We start from the raw sequence: 27529 nt of genomic DNA on the forward strand, positions 1-27529 counted from the left end.
ATACCCTTGACCCTGTGACAGAGAAATTTAGCATTGTCCTGTTGTCTTGATATCTCTCTATATTATATCCCAGTGACTCCCCGATTTGCTTGTTTGGGGAACAGTACAGGCTTGCGCTGCACTGTCAGCGGCGAAGGTTACAGAGATGTGTTCTGAGGTCTTTACTCTTCTTTTGATGAAGAAAACCAAAAGCACCAACCTGAGAAATGTCTGAACACCTCTGCAGTTTCCATCACTATAGAAGAGAGACCATTCCAAAACAAGGCAAGTATGGGAAGCTCTCATTACAATCTGACTAATTCACTAGTAAATCACACGTTAATTACATGTAGTTTTGTAAAAAAATACACACAATAAAACAGAATCCTTCCTCCAAAGACACCTGAATAGAAATCACTACCAAAAAGAGATTACTATGAATGTTTTTTAGGCAAAAGAATAATTTCTACACCTTTCTTCCCCCGTCCCCAACACAAACAGAAGCCAAGTAAGCTTCCCTCAGCCTGCACATAAGCAAGGGCAGCATGAGTAACAGCCACAGCTAAGGATACATGCTTCTACAGACAAGGAAAGGCTTCATTTCACTGTAAGCATACTTTTAGAGGCATGACAGTATAGATTTTTTTCCTTTACTTCTGTTGTAAAGATAAGACATGCAAGTCAAAAAGACATTTCCACCCATGTAGTTCCAAGCCAGGCCAATCCCACACTTTATTGCATTGATCTACATAGCTATTTGTAGATAGTCAGCCACCTAGAAGCAGTCATCGGTGAAGGGGAGCATACTGAAAAGGTACTCGCTCTGGCACACCCCAGTGATGGAGGCTGCAGCCCTGCCAGCTGGGAAGCTCCTGCTCCCAGCGACGCTTCCCCCACACCATGCCTATTCAGGTCTCCCGCAGCTCACAGAGGGTCCAACGAACAGCAAAGCTGAAGCTCAGAGCAGTCAGTCCGACACAGCACCACCAGACAGCTCTCCTCTGGACCAGGGAGGTGTCCCAGCTGATGCAGGGGGCTCCAGGCAGAGCCAGAGTTGGCACAAGGGAGGCAGCAGGACCAAACGGCCAGGAGCTGCAAGGGGAAAGAAGGAAAGAGCAAAGCCAGCCTCCCATTTCTAGGGACGGGATGCTGCTGCAGGCCAAGTTGTTTACAAAACAGCAGCCTGAGGGATTTCAGAGAAACCTAAAGCTGAATAAATGTCACTGTATTGTTTGGAAGTGTTGGAAGAAACTTATTAAGTACACGCATATTTACACAAAACTAGCACTATTAGTTTAGAAAATTACAAAAAGACACAGTCATTCTATGCTATTCAAAGTTGTTTTATGTTTAGCAGCAGTCAAAAAAGATAAAACTATTAGACTATATATGTGATGTAATATTGAAATAAAATACCACATTTAGATCTAATCACTAACTGAAAAAGGAATCTGGAAGAATAAGCACCTTCAAAAAAAGGAGACAAGACAAATGCAGTTAAGTTCTTCACATACAATTTCATTTACCAAGAAAAATCCATGTTAACAGCACGCAATGACAAAAGCACACAAAGCTGAGTAAGAGAACAGAAATAGAACACCTCTAATAAAAGAGCACAATCAATTATATAATGGTAAATGCCAACAAACCTGAACTCAGTGCTGCCAGACACCATTTGGCTTCAGACAAATGAAAATACAGATTTGATATTTACACAATTAAGATTTTTAAAGCTACATCCAGCTGGATGAATTTTCATTGTTTATAAAACATTTATGGTTTCACCCTGTGTAAAAGGCATTAGGATGAAGCTTAAAGCAAAGGACACTTCATTCCATCATTGACTTTCTTGCTTTGACCCTCTGAAACATTCACTTTGACTGTTGCCAAAGAAAACGTACCAAATTAGCTGAGTAACTACTAGGGTCTGGCATTTCAATTCCTGTTCTTCAAAATATTTCTGAAGAAAATCAGAAAATCACCACCAAAAAAAAATAAATCACTCTTCCCTCATTATCTATAGTAAATAATCCTTGTCTTGTAACAAGAAATGCTACGTAATACGTAGCATGTATAAAAATGGAAGTCAAGCACCACATGAGAGAAGATATCATCCTTCTTACATATGTAGCAAAATCCTATTCTGCAATATCACCTATTACTAGATATGAATTTCTTTATTGACAAGGCACAAACTGAACAGAGTCCAGAAGAGACCTCCATATATTTAAAGTCTGAAAACATTAATTGTGGTAGGGTTTAAAAAATACCTACATATCTTGAAGAAGCAACAATCATTCTAAGTAGACACAGATGACTGCTACAAAAAAAGTCAGCGTTTGCTGAATTACACAACACCATGGTATTTCAGCTGCATTATTCTCTTTCTTGGCTTGAAGTCTAAAGTGCATAAATTGTGAATTAGTTAGCAAACATTAACTTTTTAAAGTGTCATTCATGTATGTGTATATGCAAATACAAATACCAGTAAAGCTGGAAAGTTAAATATTTAGGATGCTACAAAAAACTAGAGTGAAAGTTACCTAAAATTTTAGGCTGAACATCATTATAAAGCTCATCATCCTTGGAATACAATCCACAGCATACAGTAGGAAAAACTGTTATTTCATACACTTGAAAGCAAAACAATGCACAGAAGAAACCAAGTGGTTTCCATCTGCATTGTAACTTTCTTTTTGTGCTACATCCCTGTATTACCCCTAGCACAAAGAGGTTCGGTTCCATAATTTGGCACCCAGACCACAGAACATCTACGCAAGAAAAAGTCATGTCAAATTTCTGGGCTCCCAAATGACATACGAAAATGGCACCTATAATTCCACTAGTTCATGTCAGACTCAAAAACTTCAAGGTTCACAATGAAGTGCCCTGTTCCTTCCATCTAGAGCTGTTGAGTTCATAAAACACGGTTTCTGAAACAATGTGGCACTAAGTTGTACAGTAAATCAACACTATATGTTGTTCATGCTTCAGGAAAAATAAAGGTGCAAAATAAAAGATGGGTATTTGTAGAACCTCGCTTTGACCTCCCCAGATGATATTGTGCGCTCAAGGTCCTAGTAAACTTTCCCATGTCCTGATGAATGATTAGTTCAAGTTTCAGACTTCTTATTCACAGGTATTGCGCTTTGGTGTCAAGGCCATGTATGTTTTTGCACTGCTCTGAAGAATTAATGTAACATCTCACTTGAGCCTCACATAGTGACCATAAATGGCTCCTGAAGGTCCATAAAGTCTTTACAGTAAACATTGAAAAGCAAACAGGTTAGAGGAAACTAGATGTAAAAAAAAAAATATACCCTTTTTATAGTCTTTACTCATATCAGATTTACATTTGCTCTCTACAAGATCTCCCACCAGGTTTCAAAGCCCCAAAAAAGGTAAACGTATTTGCATATGATAATGTTAAATATGTTGCAAAAAATATGACTACAAGGTATGACCATTCTGCCCACTCCATCTCTCAAAGAGTACAGACATCATCTTTGAAGCCATTTCCAAGATCAGAAGGAGAAAACAGTGGCTAAACAGTATAAAAAGAATCAAGCATCTGGAAGAATTACGAAGGCACTGAACCTGCATGAATGAGGACATAAGCCCATTCCCAGTTCTGCCAGATTTCCACACATCTGAAGTCTTTTGCTCCATCTCTAAAAACTCAGTTCACACCAGACAGAAACAGACAATTCCCAGCTTCAGGAAAGTTACACCTGACATTTCTCTAATGATAAACACTGGCACATGGAGACAAATAGTGAATGAAAGCCTCTGCAGTACCTACAGCCACAGAAATTCCTGCTACCTCCCTGATACTACAGGATCCTAAGGCTTCAGCCTACAGTAGGATATTCCTGTATGCCTATTGTTACGAGTTACAACAGTCATACAAAACCAGGTTTGTAGTGGAAAGAGAAAAGTGGTACATTAAAGATGACTGGAATAACTTGATAGTGTTTCAGGGAGAGCAGTACATAAACAGGCAAACAGTGCCTACATGCACACATTTTCCTTCAAACCAGTTAGTGCTTCAGGCAGCGAACTTCTGTATTAACTTTTCAGAAAATTTAACCCACACATCTTCCAAGAACAGCACAGCTGACCGAAATGTTTCCTGAACAATGTGCTCTTATTTCTGTATGTATTTGAATATACTATTACATACAGGCCCAGTACTGGACTTGGAGAGGGGAAAGGCCAGACACCTGAACAGCAGTCGGTGAGTTTCTGCAAATTCTATTCTGTATCAGTGCTATTTCACACTCAGCTCTTCATCTTTCCAAGTTCTTTTAAAATACTTACAAGATGGTATCGTTATGCTAGCATATCTAGGATTCAATCACATCCATGCCCGGCCTTGTAACACAAAAAAAGATAGCACATTTCAGAAATCCTTACACAAGCAACACACAACCTGAGTACTTGATTATCTCAGGATAAAGAGAATGAGCTATGCTTAATGACCAGCCAGGTTTTTTTCCTCCCAAAGGGCTGGAGAATTGTCACTACAGAGCATCTGTTGCCTCCCTCTGGGTGCTTAAGAGAATTACTGAATTAGAAACATCTTAGATTGTCTGTTAGAATTTCTTCAAGCATATTTCAGTCAGCTTCATATTAGATGACAGTAAGATGTTTTTGCTATCTTTTGTGTTAACTTCTTAAAGTCCTGCCTAGCCAAAGAATATCTCACTGTGAATTCTTGCTCATTCTTCTGCTATATCTTTGAAAGATCAGCCAACAAAAAGTTTCATGCAAAAGTCACAAAAAAGGACTATCATCACACTAGGTGTAGCTATACAGGTCTGAATATACATTTAGACATGCAACTCTGAACTTGCACAGCTACAAACAGCAGTTTGCATGCAGTCAGAAAACTGTGTATGTATGAAAGTTTTACCTTAAAGATACTGCTGAACCACCCTGAAATTCACAACTCTAATTAAAGTTTTCTCTACTTAAATGCAATGCTTTAGGCCAACTAGCCTGAAGATCATGAAATGCACAGGGGTCTCCAAGAAACACACAAATTAACACTTTGATTACAAAGATTTGCTACTACCTTCTCTTCCCCTCTCTGTCAATTCAAGGACATTAATCTTATAGCACACCTGCAGCTTTAGATAGCTCAAGAAACCAATAAGAAATTGATTTTATACCTTGTACAGATCAAGAGCATATTTCTATGAGACTAACAAATATAAATTTTCTTGAACAGTTCTGCAAGTCTCCAGTCCACAAGTCTCCAGTCCAACAAATTCTAAATCATTATTCCACAAAAAAAGAAAACCCAGTTTCCATGTAAAGCTGGAAACAAATTAACATGATTCTACTCTTAAAGCATTTCAAGTCCTAAGATACCTTGTCTCTGTCTTTGAAATAAAGTACCCAAAGGTCATGGACCTCACACCAAGGATCTTATTTTGTACTAAAATCCAGTACCATTAAGTTTTTTTACAATACCGCATGCAATGCACTGTCCCAACAGAAGAGTTACAGTAGGCTATGGGAAGATTCATGCACACCTCTCAGATGGGTTCCATCTGAGGATGCTGAACAAGATTTTTTAAAAGAAATTAAGAGTTTACATTTTTCTTCTTCTTCCCTCCCCTCAAAAAAAAAAATAAAATTAAAGACTGCCAGGGGCAAAGAAAAAAAGCATTCTTTAATTTTCTCTTCACCCTCCACAATACTGAAATAACATCAGTCAGGGTTATAAACATCTGTAATTGCCAGGGGAATGTACAATACATTCAGAAACTCCAGGCCCACATATCCTGTAGCTCTGCACTTCACAAACAAAAGGTTGGGGAAAGAAAGAGGGGGTGGGGTACAGGGAATAAAGGCTTAAAGATTAAAGTCACAGGCAGAGACAGACGGCTCCGTTTTTTAATAACTGAAAACACGAGTTGTGCCTGAATGTGCTCATTGTTTTATGATGGGGGGGAGAGTCTACGCATGCTGGACTGGCTGGCGACAGAACTGCCTTTGCATCAAAAATAAGATTTACCAAAAGAAAAAAAAAGACACCAAGCCCATGCCCTAATTTCCCCTCTTGTAATGGTTAATGATGCATTCAGGTAGAAATCAACAAATTTTACCCCACGTTGCCTTTATTAAACTGGGGAAAAATTCATGACTAGAAGTACCTGATTGTAACAGCTTAACAGACACAACTGAAAAGATGTCTGAAGGCTTTATGCTGTGAAGGAACACAAACTACAACAGTAACAATCATACATAACAAACAGGCACATCTATGAAACAACTAGCTTATAAATCAATTTCTGATAGTTTATTTGCAGAACAAAACCAGTGCCGCAAGGCTAAATTATGTGATCTAGGCAGATTTTTCATATGGATTCAAGAAGTTTAGCTGTCATGAGGAACTTCTTAAACCCATTTTTAAAGCTATCGGCTATACTTCTAGTGAACAAAAAGGTTCACAAGTTGCATTCGCTTCGGTCATAAAAAAAGTCATTAGCTTAAAATGTTGCATTACAGTATTAAAAATTTAAAGTGTTTTAGGTTTTAAACCCAATTTTATCTCAAAAAAAATCCAAGAGTACAATATGCTTATGACTACTCAATATCCATGATTACACACGTATATTATTTTGCAATTCCATAATATACAATTTGTGAAAGGACAAATTTTAATCTAAAAGGGGAAATACTTATTGTTATTTATTTCAGTGAACAGATTTTTGTGGGTTAGACCCCACCAGCACCCAGGAACCCCTCTGAAGCTGAATGCAGTGAGTCCAGTACCACTCCCAGGTGCTAATGGACTAGAGGTAAACAAGCAGTCTAAACAAACACATAAAAATAAAAACACATTCGCTCATTCTCAGTTTTATTCTAATCCAGCCCAAGATGATACTATAACAGAGCTTTTGTTTTACCATATCTTTTTTTACCTGCCAGCTTTGCTTTAAATATAGACAGAAAGGAGATAATTCAACAAGACAACAGGCTCTTTCATCTAAAACTATGAGACTCCCAGTCATAACTTCTTGGGGAAGCCTAAAATAAGGAGCAGGGAGGCACACAACAGGAGTCAATGAAATGTAGTCTCCTGCCTGAAGCAAGCATGCTGTGCTGGGAGGAATCGGTGGCCACAATACACAGCTCCTTGGCCAAAAATGTCAGACCTGGAATGCTCTGACTATCGTCCCCTCTTTGTTGATGCAACACTTTTGCATCATCAGCCACTGGATGTCTTGTTGAGATTAAAAATACTGCAGAGAGTTACTGACTGTTTAGGAAAGAAAAAAAAAAAAAAAAAAAAAAAAAAAAAAGACGGTCCATGTCAGAAAGGGAGGGGAAAGGAAAAGCCGAAACATGAGCTCATAAGCCTGTTATGGAGGATAAAGGCAGGCTTTGTTTTACTTTATTCATACCAAGTACGAACAAGAGACTCATCACTGTTTTGAGCTTGAACTGCAAAATTTGTTTTGTATGCAGTACTGCCAACTTTTTTTTCCTCATGTAACCAAACTACCCATCTTTCTCAAAAATAGCTTCTGCGGATGCTCCGATCAAGTATTTAAGCCTGGATGAAACCCGTGTAATAGCAGAGACTATTATTCTGCTCATGCCATATATTTTGACACTTCAGAAGCACATACAAAAGCATTCTTATGCAGTAAAGACAAACCTTGGTTATATGACCGATTCTGTCCTGAAGCTCTCATATGAACAAACAAGGAAATTAAAATATATGAATATCTAAAAAAGATAAAAGGGACACACACTGGGGCACACTAAGACCTAGGCAACAGCTATTAAAGATACTTCTTTGGACAACAAATATTAATTATTTAAAAATCTTCAAATGCAGAAGCCAGTCAAAAAATACAACGCAATGTTTAAAAAGTATAGCCTTTGGGAGATTACAGGAAAAAAAACACTAATAAAAAAAGGTCTGCCCTCTGACAGAAACACTACCCACCAGTGCTACCTCTAAAAGAGCTGAAGGGCAATAGTAAAAGGCAACAAGGGAAAGCACAGCCTAGATTCTAGCTTCTTGCTCTTAGGAAAAGGCAAAGAGGGTGGTAATTTACCATGTACAACCAAATTGTACATGAAAGTTTAAAAACAGCCAATTAAAGCTAACATTATGGAATGAACTGAGGGTCCGAGTGGAACACATTAGACACGCATTCCAGACAATGGCTCCACAGTCCGCCCACGAGGCAGATACTGTACAAAGTACAAAGGGTCAAGAAGTTCTTCTCGAAGGGAACCCCGGAGTTGACCAGGAGCCATAACATCTTGCCCAAAAGATGAACATGGTGCCCAGCCATGGAATGACATCAAGGCTGTAGAGCTAAGTAACCTGCATTGACAGAAAACTTTCAAACCTTATCCATAGCAATGTCAGTCAAGGAAGAGCAAATCTCACTACAATTAAGAATCAAAGGAAGAGGGAAAACAAGGAACAAAGAAGACACCCGCTAGAACCGACAGCAATAAACATGCCTATTTCAGTTTAAATCTCCAACACTAGTATCTCATACATTCAACCACAGCTTTGCTTCTCTGTCAAGCAGTTCAATCCAGAACGACTGAAAGAGCTACCAATATCTAGTGGGAAGTTAGAAAAGAAAGGTGGCTACCTCAGATTACCAGGACTATACTGCACTTAGCCTTCAGAGTCTTCTGTACTTTGGAGCATGGTGAACCCCTACTTTGATGTGAGTTTCTTGGTTTCTGCGACAGTAATGCAGAAAACTGTTGCACTGGTATTCCTGCTGCAGCATGTAACCAAATGGTAAAATAAAGAGAGAATAATAATTATATTGCTCCTTGTATCATATACTTCAGCATACAACTCCATCCATATGCAAAGTGGGAAATTAATTCAACTTCATGATATGCAGTTCTACAAGAATTCTAACACTAACACTCTAACTTTCAAACCTTTACCATCTACCAAATACCAACAAGAATTAGAACCCTTACAGAACAGCAGTGTTGCATCAAGGATGAAAAAATACATCCACGTAAAAAAAGCTTGTCAAGACATGCTGCACGCAATCTCGGGTTTTGTGCCAAGTTTTATTTGAAGCACCTGCATGACTACACAGCTATAGCAGTATGGCACATGGAAAGAAAGAAATCTCTAAAACAAATCAGTCACACACAATTAAATTAAGGATGCCAACTCTGGGAAATCGGACACTTTCATTCTCTGCATTGTCACAGATAACCAGAGCCAAAGTAAACGGCAATACTTCGGAAGACAAATTTTTCTGGACAGTCTAGCCAGCACTTAACCTACCTTGCTGCAATGATGGAATATTAGGTGCTTTGTTAATTTACAAGTTTCAGATTAAGAGGTGAGTAGCTGAAGAGTTAACATTGCCAATAAATTGTTCTTGCTGAGGTGTTAAGAGTTAATATTGCACTACCAAGGAAAGACTTTATGTGGAAAAACCACTGCAACCTTACCACTTGAAACCAAATTCACAGCAGTGGTCTGTTGGTTTATTCTCAGTTCGCTTTAACAGAGTCTTCAACATTCAAAGAGGCTGTAACTTCTGTTTGTTTTAAAAGATAAATTTGACTCACCACTCAAATTCCAGAAAGATTTATTTTGTACTCTGTTCTCTAGCCTTCAGTCCACAGCAGACATCAGGCCTCGACTAATAATACAATATCAAATCGTGACAATAACAAGCATTCTGCATAGCTTGTCATTCCACGAAGTCACATCAGATTGTGCCAGAGGACCACTTCCTAGGAAGCCATTATCAAGCATATGGTACTATTTCATCCTTCCTGCCAGCCCAACAGAAGGGCTTTTGACAGGGTATTTATTTTTATTTAAATTTTTGCTGACTAGGATTGCACAAGATACACACCTTATTTCAGAGTGGTCCCAAGAGGTCAATAGTCATGTAAATCTCACATCCCACTACTTCAGGACAAAACAAACTATCATGCTGGATATACTATCTAAATTGCCAACGCCACAAAGCACTCCAGATACTGCAGGTTGTATGATATTTGTGTTTCGCATTAATACATTCTCAATATAATAAAAGGTGATGCTCACTATAAACTAGGAAAGGTGTGCAGAGTCTAATTACTAAGTAAAACTAGACACAATTCTTGCCAAGACTATAATTTATACTGTATTAAGAGGAGCTGAAATTTTATGATCTATAATCATGCACAGATAAGAGAGTAGCAATGCTTGTATAAATGTTTTCAACAGTACTAATAGGAGGGAAAGTGAGAAAGCTAAGGCATCAAGATTTATAAACAGATGGTTTTTAAGAAAAAATTTGACAGTAGTGTCACAAAAAGATATACTCTTCCAGTGAAATTTGGAATTAGTTAAAAAAAAAAATTTAAAAACACTCTAAATTATTTACTTTATTACTTAAGAGATACTCACGTGGATGAGGTTTTGTAGCCAACTAAGGAGCAAAATACAGCCCTGGTCTGAGTTTGCACTAGTTTGGACCTTGATCGTGCAAGCTTCCTTACAGAGTTCATTCCTATGAAGCTACATGGAACCAACTGGGCTCTGAACCGTTACCTCTACAAAGCTGCAAGCGTGCATGGCACTTCACAGATAAACGCAAAACAAAGGTGCCAGCTTTAGAAAGCTCCCAGGCTAAATTTAGACCACTTGCTCCCTAGAATAACGAAAACATTTCCATCTTGGAGACAGCCAGGTTATTTTATTGCTTCAAGTTTTATACTTAGAAAACCATAGATCTTGCAAGGTGTACATACAGAAGCCATCAACATATAACAACAGTCCTTTACCTCTAAACCCCCTCATAATTAAAGAAAAAAGTTTTCTATAAGTATTTTGAAGAATTTCAAAAGGTGAAGTTGTGTTGCACAACCCTGCACAGTGATTTCACAGTACAGCTGAAATACTATATAAAACACAACATGCTTAGATTATCATCGATCTCTCAGAATAATTCAGAACAAGTCCTCCAGCCTTTTCTCTAGGATGAACAAACAACTGAAAAAAGCCACACAAGCTCTGAGACTCAAAGGTACAGGCATTTTACAAGTAGTAGTGGCAGTTTGTGTAAAGTAAGTTTGTGAGCAGTCCCATCTGTTGGTTAAATAAAACACTCAAGATCAAAACTTTTATCGAGACCAGAGCTCTGCTTCTGTGACCAAGAAGAGTCATCAGAAGAAAAAAGTACAATAGGTCTCCCAGCTCCACATCCCACACTCACCCTCCTATATTTCATTTGATAATTCAGAACAACTTCTCTCCCAAATCTAAATCTAAATTTTCAAGCTAAAACGGAGGCTGACAACATCCCCAGGAAGTGGGAAGAAAGCCTACAGAAAACAAAGTCTGTGCAGAATACACATTGCCCTGCCAAGCTCATGTGACCAGCTCTTCGGAATGCTGGCACTGCTCAAGTTATTCAATGGAAATACACAAACAGACTAAGAATCCTTGGTAAATAAGCAAATAACATGGAGTGCAAAGCAGTAATGATTCTACATCAAAGTATGCCATAGCTGTAAATTTATATTTCAGTGTTTAAAAATGGAACAACATAACCAGCACATTTCTGGAGACCACTAGTCGCAGCAAAAATTTAAAAAGCAGCAACTACAGGCACTGAGCCATTACCATCTAGCTTGGATGGGATTCTAGAAATGAAGTGCTCAGAAGCCCAGCAAAATCATCTGTGCTTGCTAATCTAAACTCCGTGATACAATTTCTCAGGTGAGTTAAGAGAAGAAATTCCTAAGCAAGAATACAAAACAGTATCAAAAGCACATCAATAATATCTAAACATTACACACTTCCCTCTTCGCAGAAACCCATTCTTAGATGTTTTTGCCTTGTATGAGTGGGTTTATATTCTTAACTATTAGTTTTCACATTTTGTTAGGTCTTCTTTCTGATACACATCTTCTAGACTCAGAGAGAACAAGATACTAAATTAAGTTTTCTGACAGTAGGAACTAGAATTACAGAACAAGGGACAGAAAACTCGGAATGAGAATTTCATTTAAAATAAACTTAAGTAAATATGCTTCGTTACCTAGCCACTTTAGTCTTCACATCAAATGATGGACACAATTGCTGTTGAAGATCCATATAATAATGATGGACACAATTGCTGTTGAAGATCCATATAAAAATGGAAGAGAAATACAAAGAAAGAACCATATAATAGTAACGGAAGAGAAATACAAAGGAACTTTATTAAGTATATTCTTACTGACAATTTACTATAGACCCAAATCAAATTTTGTTAGAAGATTTCCTTAAAGTACTTCCAATAAATTATTTTTATTAATTGTATTTGAAATGTCACAGCTAATCTGCTTTTGAGGAAAAAATTATCTTTCCATTTTGTAAAAAAACAACATTGAAGTAAAATGTATGAAGAGGAAAAGGGTAAGTAATGTAGGTAGAGAATACAAAAGTGTCTTTAATTACTAGTCTACATGGAAGTAAAAAAAAAAGATTAAAATCACATAAATGTGTATTTAATTTTTTTTCTTCCCTTGATAAAGTAATACTAGCATCCATTTACATGATTTTTACCTCGAGTGCCCTGTTGAGCAAGGCACAAAGGGGGGTAGACTTGAGACCACAAGGGGAAAACAATTTTTTAAAAAAAAAAATTCTTATTTGTAGTCACCATGTTTTAAACATACACAGCATTCTCTTTTACTCAGAAAAATAAGATTTAAGCATACAGTGAGATTTGTCTCTCTCAAAGAGTTAGATTCTGTTGTCCAAGGAAAATTAAATCACAACATCTCAGATTACACAAGTTTTACGCAGGGTTTCACCAGCAAAATGAAAGCTTTGAAGTTTTCAGTACCAAGAGATAGCAGCAATAGTCTATTCCTTCTGCAGCAGCACTGGGCAGGCAAAGAAGCCTGTTTCATTTCAGTTCTGTTAATAAACTAGAACTCAAGCTTGTATACAGTTAAAGCTAGAAGGAAACGGAATGCATCATTTTAAGACATACAAACAAAACCCATGAAACAAACAGAAGTGAAGCAAAAGTGGGTTATCAGCAACCCTACCACTCCTCCCTCAAAGCGTTCCAACTCACAGTCCACTGCTATTTAATCCTTACCCAGTTATGACAGAAAACAAACAAGGACACCTTTTAACAGTATTGAAATCCTTTTCTCTCCTCCTTCCTCCTACTCCTAAAGGACAACATTTAAGTATCAAGAAACTGCTCTTCAACCATATTTCCCACAGCACTGTCCCTCCTCTTTTCCTTCTCCCCCCACCCCCCTTAAGAAAAGGGAAAAAGATGTTTTAATTCATTTGTGGAACTGCCAGCTTAGGAACATGGAGAAAAATCCATTCCAACTACGAGCTTCGAGATCAGCCTGCTACACTGCTTCTTCCCTTGCACCTGAAAGAGGCATAACACCAACCACCCATGTCCAGCAGCCAAAGACAAAGCCTGGAGATGGACTTTAGAACAGAATTTGTACAAGTTCTAAGCGGGGAAAAAAAACCCACCTTGTATTTTCCACTTTTCTTCACAAAAATAAAAAAATCATGTAAGATTATCATTAAACACAATGCCAAGGCTATAAAACCCCTCTCTGCTGCTTTCTTGCATGCTCTTAAATGGCAAGAAAAAAAATCTGCTGAAATTGCTAGGCATCAGCCAAATTCAATAAACCAACACTATCTCTAACTGTAAATGCATCACCAAGATAAATGAATGCATAATTGAAGAGTACTAATCACTGCTTAATGAAATGCTGAAATTGCCAAGAAAGAATACAGCCTTGGTGATTAAAGCTCAATTTTTTTGGTTGCCCAGAGCTAACAGAAGTAGAAAGAGAGATTACAATTCAGGCATTTAAAATATTTTCCAATGATTTCTACCACTTAGCAGCAAACCATATTTCCCAGAATATATTTAATATTGGAAAACTAGCTTGATGGGCTATTTTGCTGACCTACTAGGAAGTCATGTTTGCCACCAGTAAGCTACTGCCTGAGCATCCTGTATTTCAATCATGACTGTTAACCACAGAACTCTGCTTCTTATGACAAGTTCTCATAAATGTACTGTTTCTGCTGAGCTGATCTTGGCTGCCTTTATTGCACCTATACTGTACTATGCTTCCAATCCCTACATTAATTTTTTTTTGGTCTTTTATTAGGGAACCTCAGACCCCACTTCAGCATCCCCTTAGCAGAAACACATTTCTCATTCACAGAACTTATTTATTTCACTTCGGAACAAACTGCATAAAGGGGAACCTACACAGGCTGGGACAAACAGAAAGCATAACAGCTTCCAAACAGAATAACAGCCTCCCCAAAATGCATGCATTTTGACGATTTCATGCTGTTATTCTAAAAATTTTCAGTGTCCAATAAAAACAGTAAATACCGTTGCATTTGAGATGCTATGAAGTTGTTAGCTCTCTTATACAAAGTGAAAATGCTGCTGAAGTATCATAGGCTGCTAAAATAAATATTAGACAGCTTAAACTCAAACATTCTTGTAACTATTTTGTTCCGACTGTTCTTATATGAGCCCCTAAGTTAGTACAGAAAGGTTTAAAACAGTATGCATAAGCTTTGAAAAGATACTGTCACTAATTTAAATTTCACATTAGTCAATTCTGGTTCTACCTAGGATTGACTCAATTATATGCAAGAACACACAAAAAAATCCATAAACCTGGCATCACTTTATATGTGGTCTACAGTTTTCCTAGCTACTGTCTACCATTTTCTTAATGGGACAAAGATAAACATCTTTAAAATTCAAAGGGAAAAGAAACAAGTACAGTAACCAAAATAACCTTCAAACACTACATCAATTTGACTATGTTACTAACGGAACACTATCAAAATAAGTTAAAGACTCACTGGTTTCTTGGTGCAGGGTGGGTAAAGAAATGGACAGTGGGGCTTGTGTTTAAAAAACAAATTTATCTTCACATTTGATTTGTTTGGCTTTAAATTACAACAAAGAAAACATTAAACCCCACAAAAGCAGTCCTGGCTATTACTAGAATAATCAACTATTTCATACCATAAATAAAGCTTCAAAACAAAAAAGAACACACATTTAGGGACACATAATGAAAAAAACACCCAAACACTCACCCACATACAATTTGTTAGTGAATATAGTTCAGTAATGAAAACACACATGGAGATGAACTTTCTGTAAGGACTAGACTTTCAGCTACTGGGTTTTTGAGGTTTTGGGTGGTTTTTTTAAGGAATTTCACTTCAGTTCAAAACTCCTTCCCTCCCTCCCTCAAAAGAGTATTTTCTCCATGCAAAGGCTGATACAGTTTGATTTAACTAAATACACTTTTTTTAAATATATATAGTGCCCTAGAAGCACTACACAGCACCACAGACAAGCGAATCTTGTCCCCACAAGATATTCCAGTTAAATAGCAATTTTGGACAGAAAAAACTAGCATTACTGGATATCATAATACACACCAGAGAGAGTAAATTGAGAGCTCAATTACAAACACATGGGTAAACATCACCAGCCACCACAACTTTATCACAGCACTTGAAATAATGGGATCATCTCAGTTGTTAGGTGAAAAGTCTACTGAGGGAAAGAAGTACACGTTGGTACCCACCACAGAGTCAAAATCTATCACAAGCAAACTGAAAGAACAAAACTATTTCCTTAAACTTCCTTAGGAATACCTGACTTGTGACTTCTGGATGTTCAGCAATATTGTCATTACACCATACACAAGGAGAAATATTATCAACAATTATTTCAAGGTTTTTTTTATTATGGATTTTATTTATATGAAAGACATGCATATAACTTTGGTGTAAAAACTTGCTTTTCAGGCTTTTAGGAATGTTTAAGGTGAGGCACATCATCATATTAAGTTATAATATTGCCAGACAGTGGCCAAAGTAACCATGTTATATGCCCAAGGCTGCATCCTTAAGTGAATAGCACTGTTGACACTTGGGGTTTCTTTTTTTTGTTCGGTATTCAGTTTGGAGTATTGAAAAGTACAACATTGCCTCACTGAGAGCAGGGAAAGATTCTGATGCTGAGTGCTTTTAAGAATGACAATATTTAGGGTTTCTTTAGTCTCTAAATGCAGCCTAAGCACTTAGAATTAAGTACTATTTGAATAATTTTCCTTATTCTCTGATTAAACACCTCTTGGTCAGTTCTTCTGACATCTTTAAAGGACAATTCATAAATTAGAGCAGAAACTCCAAAAACTGTGTACGGTACATCATTTTTTCATAAACCTCCAAAGAAGTTAGGAAATGGACAGTGGGGCTTGTGTTTAAAAAACAAATTTATCTTCACATTTGATTTGTTTGGCTTTAAATTACGACAAAGAAAACATTAAACCCCACAAAAGCAGTCCTGCTGTTTCAAAGCAGCAAACCTCCAAGTAAGTTAGTTCCAAAGTTGTGTACATACAGAACTGCACAATAAAGTCAAATAACACAAAATTCTTCTGTGAATTTTCCCATCACACAGCAACACTGATGCACACATATATTCCCATTTTGCAGGATCAGGCAAACTACCTCTATAAAATTGTGTGCAGTTTTCTTCATATCCACATTCACAGACATACTCATGCTTGGTTCTTCCACACCAGCACTACCATACTGGTGCGATCCCTTCAAGATGCCAAACACCTTCAATAAACACTGGAGAGTGAGGGTTAACACTAACACTTGCAGAGAGGTCCTAAGCCCTTTGCAATTTGGGGGAGACAACTCCAGCACTATTGCATGTGTGCACCAGGTTAGGCGCTTACCTTCGGAACAGATCATTCACAGAAGCCTACCTAGATCCACATCTACTACTCTGCCTTCTCTCCTATGCCAACAGACAACCAAAACACACGAGCTGCTAGCACTCCCCTGACCGAGAGGCAGCAATCACCCGACAGTGGGTGACGGCGAACGAGAGCAGCACAAACCCCAGAGAGGACTGAGGCGTGCCACTATTACTTTACATATATACTCCAAGCCACACTTTAAATCATTTCACATACTAGAATGTCAGTGTGGATAACCACTGCCAGAACACAACACAGAATCCCCTGAAGTCAACCACAGGTTCAGGTAATCACGACCTCCCTTTTACAACATAAATGCATAATTTCCGCACCACTCTTTGATGAAGGGACCACAGACTTAAAAAGAGGAAACAATTACAGTCATTAGAATTTCACCCAAGCATGAGATTTAATCTCAGGCCATGGTCTTGCCAATGGCTGTGGGGGTCTCAGTGGAGACAAAATTGCTCTGTGGGAGAAAAAAAATGCCTCGATGATGACATTAGTCAGCAAGAGAGACTGAGCTTTGTCTTCCCTCCAACGGCACAGTCAAATACAAGGAAACCATTTTCCCTCCCCCTCTTCTTGATCCTAAAAAAAGAAAACTACAATAATTTTGTTTCTTTCTCCAAAACACAGTTTTTGCATGCTTCAGAAACTTTCCTCTCCAAAGCCATACTGCTGGAAGGGAATTCTTTAATATAAGAGAAGTAAATTTAAGCATGAATAAATATCTATGACAAAAAGACATTTCCCATAGCCTATCGTGGTTAATATAATTGGATAGTTCTATCAACAATTCTCTAACACTTCTATAGCTTTTCCTTACTCAACAGGTTCTTAAAGACCATTTCAAGTTTTACATATACAGCAAATGTCTCTAAAATATGGTTACCTGCTCTACAATAAATTTAATGGAAATAGACAGGTGAATCTTTGCCGAACAAATCAAGGCAAAGTTCCACAATTAAAAAGAGCACCCAAGCCCTTACGCTGCAACCCAAATAAGACACGAAACAAAGCAAAACTTTGGCACAGGAGACAAAAAAGTGCTACAGGGGATTGGATTAAATTCACTTTCCTGGCACTGCAGAAAAAGCAGATCTGCCATGGACACGACAATGTTCATGATCCTTCCATGGCATAAGTAAAAGAAAATAATACATTTTTAAAGAAAACCTGTAAGCCAAATGAATCATCTCTTCTATGGAACTTGGGGTGAGGGGCCTGAATTCTTACCCAGGTCAACTTTCATAAATCTCAAAAGTTAAACCTTGATTTTTAGTCCCCCTTATCATCTTTTACCCCCACAATGCTCCTGAATGCAATTTATTTTTTTTGTTTAAGCTATCCTCTCAATTCCATTTCCTTTTCTTCCACTATTCACCAACTCATTCTGCTGCTACATTCAACACAGAGATACATATATATATATATATAAAAATATATTTGTTTGTCTGGTCACAACCACCCCTAGTGCTGGTAATGCTGATAATTACAATCTAATGTAGAATTCATCAGCTTAAATTTGAAACAGAGATCGTCATTCAAATTGGAAGCCAACACTAACCATTTCATGTTCACTTGAAGAGATTAGATAGGCTGTGCAAGAACATTTTGGTAGAATAACTGATAAGGAGATGGGAAATAAGAATTATTGGTATTTACTTAGCCTGCAATGCTTTTTGGAAGCAAACAGTTTAAAGGAAGCACTTCAGAATGGCTATTTAATCTGAATTTTACAGATAGCACAGAGAATATTTTCTCACAGTATGCACAGTATCTTTGCAATCACAGCTATCAAACAAGTTGTTCAAGTCTTTCTTTGCTGGAGCTCTCACTCAATTTTACTTTGTTATGAGCTGTGACCCACAGAACACAATGCATTCAAGAATCCAGCTGGAAACTACCACCACAGAACATCTGTCCTTGCTCTTCAGCTTGCCAGGCCAACCTTAGGGCTCCCAGACAGAAAACAACTAGCTGTCACATGGAGAAATAATTTTACTCCACTTAACGGGCTTCAACAATGACAATGTGGGGGGTTGGTTTGTTCGCTTAGCTAGATGTCATATGTCTGCTTTACTATTATAACCTAGATTTTTCCCATCTGTGCTTTGGTTTTTTAGGAGTTTTGATACACAGCACTTTATAACAGTCATCCAAGAACATATATTATTACTTCTAGTAGAAACAAACAAAAAAAAAACAACCAAAAACAAAACAAACAACCAGGGAACATTAAGGAAGCTAAGTTCATGGCTCCATCAAGCTAAGCTAGCTATTAAAAGTGTGTTCTATATATAAGCAATGTATCATTTAACTTCTATCTAGCATCCACTAATTGAAGACAACTGCTAAATCAAGCTGTAGAACAAATACAGTAGAACCTTACTAAGCCAGTTTGTTGATTAGCAGACCACTGAATTGCTGAATTGGACTATTTAACAAGCCAAACATATCCATCATCAGTTACAAATCTACTTAGAAAAATGTGCTTTAAATTTATTTTGACAAGGGTAATTTTAACTATAAACTTGCTACATATTTTACAGTGAGTTCTTCTAGTTTTATGCAGGTATTTATAAGACTTCACTACATTAGCTGATATTTAAAAACATCTAACATGGATTAATAAAGCTTGACCACTCTCCCAAACAGCTTACAAAGTTTCAAGAAGGAGAAACATGAAGCAAATTGAAATGAAAGGACACGTGGTTATTTGATGAATGCTTGCACACAGAATGATGGAACAAAGAAATTCTGTTTTTAAATCAATAGGAAGAATGATCAAACAGACTTAGCACCATTACAGTGCTCGGTTATTATGTTTTCCTGAGAAGCTGTCAAATTTTTTGTGTCAAATAATGAAGTGTCAATTAGCACAATTTTGTTGTATACAAGCAAGTATGCACACAACCACTCAAAAGCTTTATAGAAAAACTGTCCTATACTAGCAAGAGACAACCTATCATTCAAACAAGGTTCAATAAAGCCACTCCTGCACACAGTCTACATTTAAGATTGAGAATTCAATTACAAATCACATCTTCAGAACAAGATATGCAAAATTAAGGTTGTGGGTTTTTTTAACTGAACACAGGAAACTGTACGCTTCTGACAGGATTCTAACAAGAAATAAAAGAGAACGTGATCATTCACTATAACTTCTGAGATCGCAAGACGATGGCTCTCTCGCTCCTTTTAAACTTTTCAACCCATAAAAGGAGAGGACTTCCTGCTTTGCTCTCTAATATTACTTAAGAGTTGATGTTTAGTTTAGGAGCTGGTTGAACCTTTGTAAGTTTAATAGAGAAATAAGCTTCAAGTCAAAAAAGCAGAAGAGGACATAGAATAGAAATCATAACAGCCAATTACACTAGTCCTACTGTCACATCACTAAAAAAACATTAACACAGACAGAAATGAGAAGTGACGCATAATAAATAGGAAGTTAGAATCATTATAGTTATGATACAAATAAGATAGAAATTACACAGGAAGACCACTATTTGAAAGTACCCTGGTGTACACACACACAAATTTCATTCTACTCAACCTCATACAACAAACCCCACACTGCACAGAAGTGGTTCAAAACAGATTTAGTACAACTACCTTACTTTTGCTTAGTTATTAAATGACTCAGGGAAATGGGGGGGAGGGAGGGGAACTGGGTACACTAAATTCCATAGTTCCCACATCACTAATTGCTTTACAGGGTAAACTAGATAAACTTTCCGTAACTGTAAAATAAAAAACCCCAGCCCTTTATGTGGATAAAGAGTCATACTGCTCACATGCAGCCTCAGTGAAAACCAGTTGTTTCATCTCACCTGTGTTATGTGCATCTCATGTAACACATAAGACAACGCTACACTTTTTTTTTTATCGCATAAGCAATAAAAAGCACTATCTGAACTGCAGATGAAATACAACTAACCTTCCTTTAAAGCACAGAGGATATTTTCTTTAGGAATGGGAAAATTAAGCCACAGTTGCATTCCAAATCTTCTACTTAATTCTTTTTCGATTCACAGTACGGTCACTCCATCCATGCTGACCTGTTACCCTATGCACTTATCATGAGGATCCCACATCGCAGGCAAACACTGCCCTCTTGTGCACTCTTAATATCCAGTAGACAAAGTTGCACTTTGGGGGTTGGGGAGAGAGCAGCAATATTTTTATACCAGCTGCCTTATCTTTATGCATAGGTCCTTAATTTAAAAAGTGGCTTTCATTTTAAAATGTCAATAAAAATACTCCTTTAATTTGTCAGACAAGTATCAGGCACCAGCCAAATTACTTAAAGTGAATTAAAGACAGTTTCAGTTTCAAGAGAAAAGTGGTTTCATTTACAGAAATAAAGTTTATTTATTTGCATTTTTAATACAAAGCAATGTCAGCAATTTACAAGCACCATGAACCCAAGTTTAATAGGCTTTGGAAAACATTCACATTAGTGTTAGTTGAACTCTCTTGGCCCATGAGTACTTCCACAAGATCTACCACTACATCAAGGCTCATGAATATAAATTATGTAACATGAGTTGTATTTTAATATTTTTCCGCCAGAACAAGGTTCATTATTACGTTATTCTCACTTCAAGTTGGCAGCCAAACTCCTCAAGACTCTCCAGCGACTTCTCTCTGATCAGCATGGTATCAATTGAACAACACAGGAATTTGCTCCAGAGAACAGGTTTCCCTTCTACATGTGCACTCAATAGCAAGAGGCCTCCACAAAATTTAAATCATCTATATATACACTCTACAACTATAAAACTCTACTTGTTCACTCACCTGGAACAGAAAAAACAAGAATTGTCTTATCTTCACAAAGGTGTCAACCAGCAGAAGTTCACACCAATGGAAGTGTATTTTCATGACAGTAATGCAAAGGTAACCCTGAGTTTACAAATCCTCTTAAAAGCTTACAACAAACTTGGCAAAACAACTAATCTGTGATAAAAGAGGAGGTTTTTTGTGCTATGTTAATCTTACAAATAATCTGCATCTGACTGAATTTGAATGCTGGTAGCAAGACCACATTTCCCTTGATCTCCCAAGACTGTTTTCATTGTACTCATTTGCATCAGCAAGACATGCTTTTGCTATGCTCATTTCCCCCTCCCCAAGCTCTTGTGCAAGTTCAAAAGTCTTGGCCCCTCCAATGTATCAGGTATGAATTAATACCCTTCCTTAACAGAACACAGCAGCAAAGTGGAAACAGACACTTGGAAGGCCGTTTTCTTTGAAAGGAACTGCAGGGACAAATGGTGACAATGAAGTTCTAGTTATAAAGTAAAAGGGTCAAAGGTTCAGGCAGGCATAAGGATTACAAAACTACAAGTTTGTCAGAATTTCCCGCCCCCACCCCCCCCTCCAGGTTTAGACAACCAAGGTCAAGCAGTAGCTTTCCAATTAAAACACTATAAGGCTACTCTGTCCTTTGAACTTCACAAAGGGAAAAAAAAAAAACCAAACGAAAAAAGACAACTTTCTTTTTTAGAAGTTCTTTTGAGGACCCATCTCAAAATCAAACAGATAAAGGGCATCTGACAAGAGCTCACCTAAAACAAACACTGCGGTATCCCTTCACTGCGTGTGCGGGGGGGGGGGGGGGAAGCGAGGATGAGGTAATCATGTTCTTCTGTATTAGTGTGCTGACCCTTTGTAGGGCATGAAATTAACCATCAGCAAGTAAAAAATCTGCTACTGGTTAAACTACTTTGCTACGCAAAGTGGTCTTAAAATGAAATATGGAGATTGAATTTCTTCTGGAAGATTAACTCATATAACTTCTCTGCAGGCATCCCTTACTGCTGAACTCATTCGAGAAACCATTCCAGACCCTACCGAATGCACAGGTCTGCAACAAACAAATGTAAAAGCAACTCTTCTTTTACTTTGATGACATTAGCATCAGCTTTGCAGAAGATCAGAGAGCTGAAATTTAACAAAGGAACAGAAGCTTAAAAACAAACCCATAGGACTGTGACAGAAACTGCCCCACCTCTGTGTGAAATTTTAACAAAATACCATTCGAAATCTCTATAGCAATGGAATCAAGCGGTAACAATAAAAATAACAGTAATGCATTTTGCAGTCATTCCCTCCATGCAGAATGCAAACATAAGGCTGATGCGAGTGCTTCTTACTGCTAAACACAGGGACAAGCTAAAGACCTGACTCTTAAAATTCAGTTATTCAGGCTTGTTCTCTCTGTTTAGTAAATCAACTATGAACAGCTGTAAACAAAGTACTTGTTGCATTGCTTGATACATGATAGACAAAATCCTGCTAGAGCACAGGAAAAGTCTTCAAATTACTGTAAAACAGAGTTCTGTTCTTGCTGTTCAAAAAAAAAAATACATGACACAGTCCAAGTCACACTGCTGTCCCCAATAACTTAATACCTTCCTGCTACATCCGACACACAAGAGTCTGCTGTTGAAGAATAAACCAGTGTGGTTTAAATACAAGTGAAAGCCATGAAGTAGTAAGTCAAGTGCCTATCATTTATTCCATTTCAACCTTCACTATCACCTTCCAGCTAAAACTTTTTAAGACAGCCTTCAGTGGAACTGTCTGCAACATTTCCAATTCCCTGCATGCAGGTTAAAAAGTATCTTTTGATTTAACATTTGATATGTTTTGTTTTCAAGGACAAGCTTTGCAAGAAAAATGTAGCCACACAGAATGAAATACGACTTGCATTTTCCATTCCATTTGGTTACTGCTCAAATATTCTGCATTCATTTAATCCTAAGGTATTGTCTCTAAATAAACATCTGTGACTGTGAGAAGTATTTGCAAGGTCAAGCACTACCTGGCACAGCATGACAAAAATGCAACACTAGATTCAGCCATGAAAAAAACCACTTCAAGAATTAGCTAGATATAGAAATATGTTAAAGAATGGTAAATGGTATAATTTCATCTGTAAGCAGATTTATCAGCTTTGCACAGCAAAGGAATTAACCCTTAGAGCACTCTGGGAACACAGATGACAGAGGAAGGCACTGGACTGGAAGATAGCCTGGGACACCACTGATGAAAATGGCACCCTAGAAGAAAAGAACTGAGATAAAACACACACACAAACACCCACTAAAAAAAAACAACACACCACTACTGGCTTCCCCTGTGAAGCCAATAAGGAGCCCTTCAGAAGGAACCCCTTGAGCTCGCCACCTCATGGGAGACCTGACTGAATAATGCTGGCACTACCCAGCCAACAGCAGACAGCATTTCCGAAAGATGGGGGTCAACTCAGGGGTGAGCCAACTAGTTTACACCACTATCAATGAAAAGTGAGCTTCAAACAATAAGAACATGCAATAACATATTTTCACACCTACAGCTTCCACTGCATGCACATGATTAACACATATGAGAAGGCTGCTTCTCCAGAGCCCTCTGTTATCATTCCACCCTTAGGTTCCTCACATCTAGCTCCCCTTCCCTCATCCCTCCTGCCTCTATCTTTTCTGTAGGGTAACTCAGATCTATAGCTATCACAGGACTTAATTTCAGAAAAGCAGTATTGTACAGGCATGAGAAATCCGAGGTGCAGAATAAACACAGGAAGATAAAGTACTTTGCACTTAATGTTTTATTTTAAAACCTTATATATAGAAAATGTGTACTAACAGTGAAATCTCAGATTCCATCAAAAAGAAAAAAAGTAGTAGCATATCTGGTTACAAAGAAAATGCTTGAAATTGTGAACCTTGAATACTCATGATTAGAAAGCAGATGAAAACAATCTGCGTTTTTGAAGTATCATTATCTGGAAGGCCTGGCTTTCCATTTCTGAAGAGCAAGAAAAGTTGGCAATATTGAAATACTGACACTTAAACACTGAAGGATGTATCCTGTTACACAAGATATGCTATACTTCAGTTTGAGTTTCACCAAACCATACTAAAACCATAAGCACCTAAGTAGTCCCACAGGCACAGATCAGGTTTTATCATCAAGGTTTCACCTTTTAAACCTGATAGTAAAAAGAAAACAAAGCATCCACTATCAAGATACACATATGCCATCAAGCAGAAAACTGAGATTTCTAACTGTATAAGCTAAGTATTAACACACTGCATTTTCTCTACCATTCTTTCTTAATACATACAATTGCAGTAAAAGTCACACTAACCAAGTGTTTTCACCAAGACACATAATCTGGTATAACTGGATCTAAGCAAGTTTGATATACTTATGTGTCTGAATTGCTACCTGTAAAGAATCTTTTTTGCTGGGAAGAAAACTCTTATCGTGCCTTCTAGCCTAGTCCACAGTCATCTTCTCCCAGCATGGCCCATCAATAAGGAAATCTGAGTAACTTATTCAACCACTGAAAACAGCTGTGACTAAATGCTTCTTCATAAAACCAACAGGAAGCCACAATAAGTCTATGTATCAAATAATCAACCCAGATAAATGTTAAAATGATAAAAAAAGCTATTTTTCCAAGTTTTCCCATGTCCTCTTCATGAGAGAGAAGTAGTTTCTGGCTAAAAGGAATGTCTAACTACAAGTCACTATTCAGTACCTCCAAGACAAGTTTGCCAAAGTAATCTTTGTTCCTCAGAAGACAATCAGGTGCTTCCGATTACTTAAGAATGATAGCTAATTGTAAAGTACAAAAGACTGGAAGACCACAGGTTTCTGGGATTCAGCACAGTCACTCCTCCCCTGCAGCTGCAGAGCACGCATTAGTGGTACAGAGCACTTCGCTGCTGGTGGAACCGAGAAACAAGTAAACCTTTGTTATCCAATACAAAATAAATTAAAAAAATGCAATGCAGTTACTGCTAACAACATTTACAAATAACGCGTCTGCTCAAATGAGGGTTAATTCACACATCATAAAAAGTAACTAGGTCTGAACCTCGGTCCAGCTGACTAGAAATACACTGCCTGCCCTGCGAAGCCACCAACTAGTTGACACTAGAGACACCAGCAGAGGACATGCTAGGAACTAACTGAGCTTCCAGAGGTCCCTGTAGTTGGCAGTTTATCAATCTGTGACCACTTTCAGTAGCCTGCAGCTGCAGCCCCTTCACCTCCTTAGCCAAGCACCAACCAGCTCTTCAGGCTTTTTACAAGAGGTGGAAGGGGGAGGTGTTATTTCTCACAGAACAAGGTGAGCTAATTTAACACACGCTCTAATGCAAACCAGATTGACCTTCCGATATCACCTACAAAAACCGAACCAGGAAGTTACTAAAATCCACAAAATTATTTCTAGGCGTAAGATTATCACGTTAGAACTCCCCTCTCGAGTTTGGCACAAGCATGTCCAGCAAGCACGCTACAGCTCTCAACCACAGGGAATATCAAGCTCTGACAGCTTTAACAAGTGAGAACCTAGAAATTAATATTGCCCTTAAATACCACAAAGAAGGCCTCCATACACAATATTATTTTTTTCCCCATACATAAGAAAACCAAGCAGGCCTGACTGTCCAAAGAGCACTCAAAGGCTTCACGTTTAGGCTGCTTTTCTAAGAGCACTGGCGTTTCATTTGTGGGGCAATCACGAAGTGTAACCAAGTCATGAGGCCCGTGAGCCACCGGAGGCCCGCACAGGCCTTCCCCCCCCCCCGTCGGACAGCCGCATCCCCCCCGGGGCCCTGGCTAACTCAGGCCAAGCCCCCGGCACCGCGACGCTCCGGCGAGCGGCGGCCCCGCTCGCCTCACCGGGGGAAGCGGGGACCTCGCCGAGGGTCGGGGCGCCCCCAGAGGCCTCTCCGCCACCGGGGCCCCGGGGCGGGCAGGGGCGGCCACCCCCGCTCCCCCCCTTACCGCCGATGATGGTGCGGATGAGGGAGGCGTGTCCCGGGCAGTCGACCAGCGTGAACTGGAGCTCGCCGGGCCCCGGGCCCAGCTGCGGCGGCAGGGCGGTGCGCAGGCAGGAGAAGCCCAGGTCCAGCGTGATGCCCCGCGCCCGGCTCTGGGGCGCCCGGTCGAAGGCGGCGGTGGAGCCGGTGGTGCTCAGCGCCCGCGCCAGCGCCGTCTTCCCGCTGTCGATGTGGCCCAGCACGCCCACGTTCACGTTGAGGACGCGGGGCGCCGCGGGCCCGGCGGCCATGACGGCGCTGCACCCGGCCGGTCCGTCCCAACAGCGCCCCTGCGGCAACGCGGGCCCGCCGCCGCCGTTCCGCAGCCACAGCCCCGGGCGGCGGGAGAGCCCGGCCGGGCCCCAGCCGGCACGCACACGCCGAGCGGTGACCCGGCGGTTTCACAGCCTGGCCAAACCCGCCGCTACTCGCGTGCTCAGCGGCCGCACCTGCTGGGGCGAGACCTCCCGGCTCCCTCCCGGGCCTCGGCTCCGAGGCCGCCTCATCAGGGGGAAGCAATTAAAGCAACACACAGCGGCGGCCACACACCTGGCGGGCTCCCCCTCCCCAGGTGCGGGTCTGGGGCTCATCAAGGCCAGGGCTAATTGCAGGAGGATGGAGCCGAGAGGCTGCGCAGGGCCCCTGGGGAAGGGGTTATTGCAGCCGCCCCGGGGCACCGGCGCTTTGCTCTCATCATACTCAGCCCACTGTCACTGCACACCTGCAAGGATAACGCCACCCTGCCGCTGCTGGAAGCGTGGTGCTCAGATTTGACTTCGAAGTTGCTTGGGTGTTGCAAACTCACATGAAAAAGCAGGTCAAGATTTGAATCATTTGTTCTCCTTACACTTAAATCGACAATTTCTGGGTTCCTATAATTT

The 27529-nt window shown here is 39.2% G+C and overlaps 1 protein-coding gene across 2 annotated transcripts in view; it reads right to left on the reverse strand.

The window, feature by feature from the left end:
• EEFSEC (eukaryotic elongation factor, selenocysteine-tRNA specific) overlaps window positions 1-27274 on the reverse strand; it is a 245654-nt gene extending 218380 nt beyond the window's left edge. The window contains exon 1 of one of the 2 annotated variants that reach the window (XM_080385408.1): window positions 26614-26954. In XM_080385408.1, coding sequence (XP_080241534.1) covers window positions 26614-26899 — 286 coding nt within the window. In that variant the 5' untranslated portion in view covers window positions 26900-26954. Of the gene's footprint in view, window positions 1-26508 lie in introns of both variants that reach the window. The other variant, XM_080385409.1, reaches the window with a different exon arrangement.
• Window positions 27275-27529: the final 255 nt, after the last annotated feature.

Source organism: Falco punctatus (genome assembly GCF_963210335.1).
Source record: "Falco punctatus genome assembly, chromosome: 4".
Classification (NCBI taxonomy): Eukaryota; Metazoa; Chordata; class Aves; order Falconiformes; family Falconidae; genus Falco; species Falco punctatus.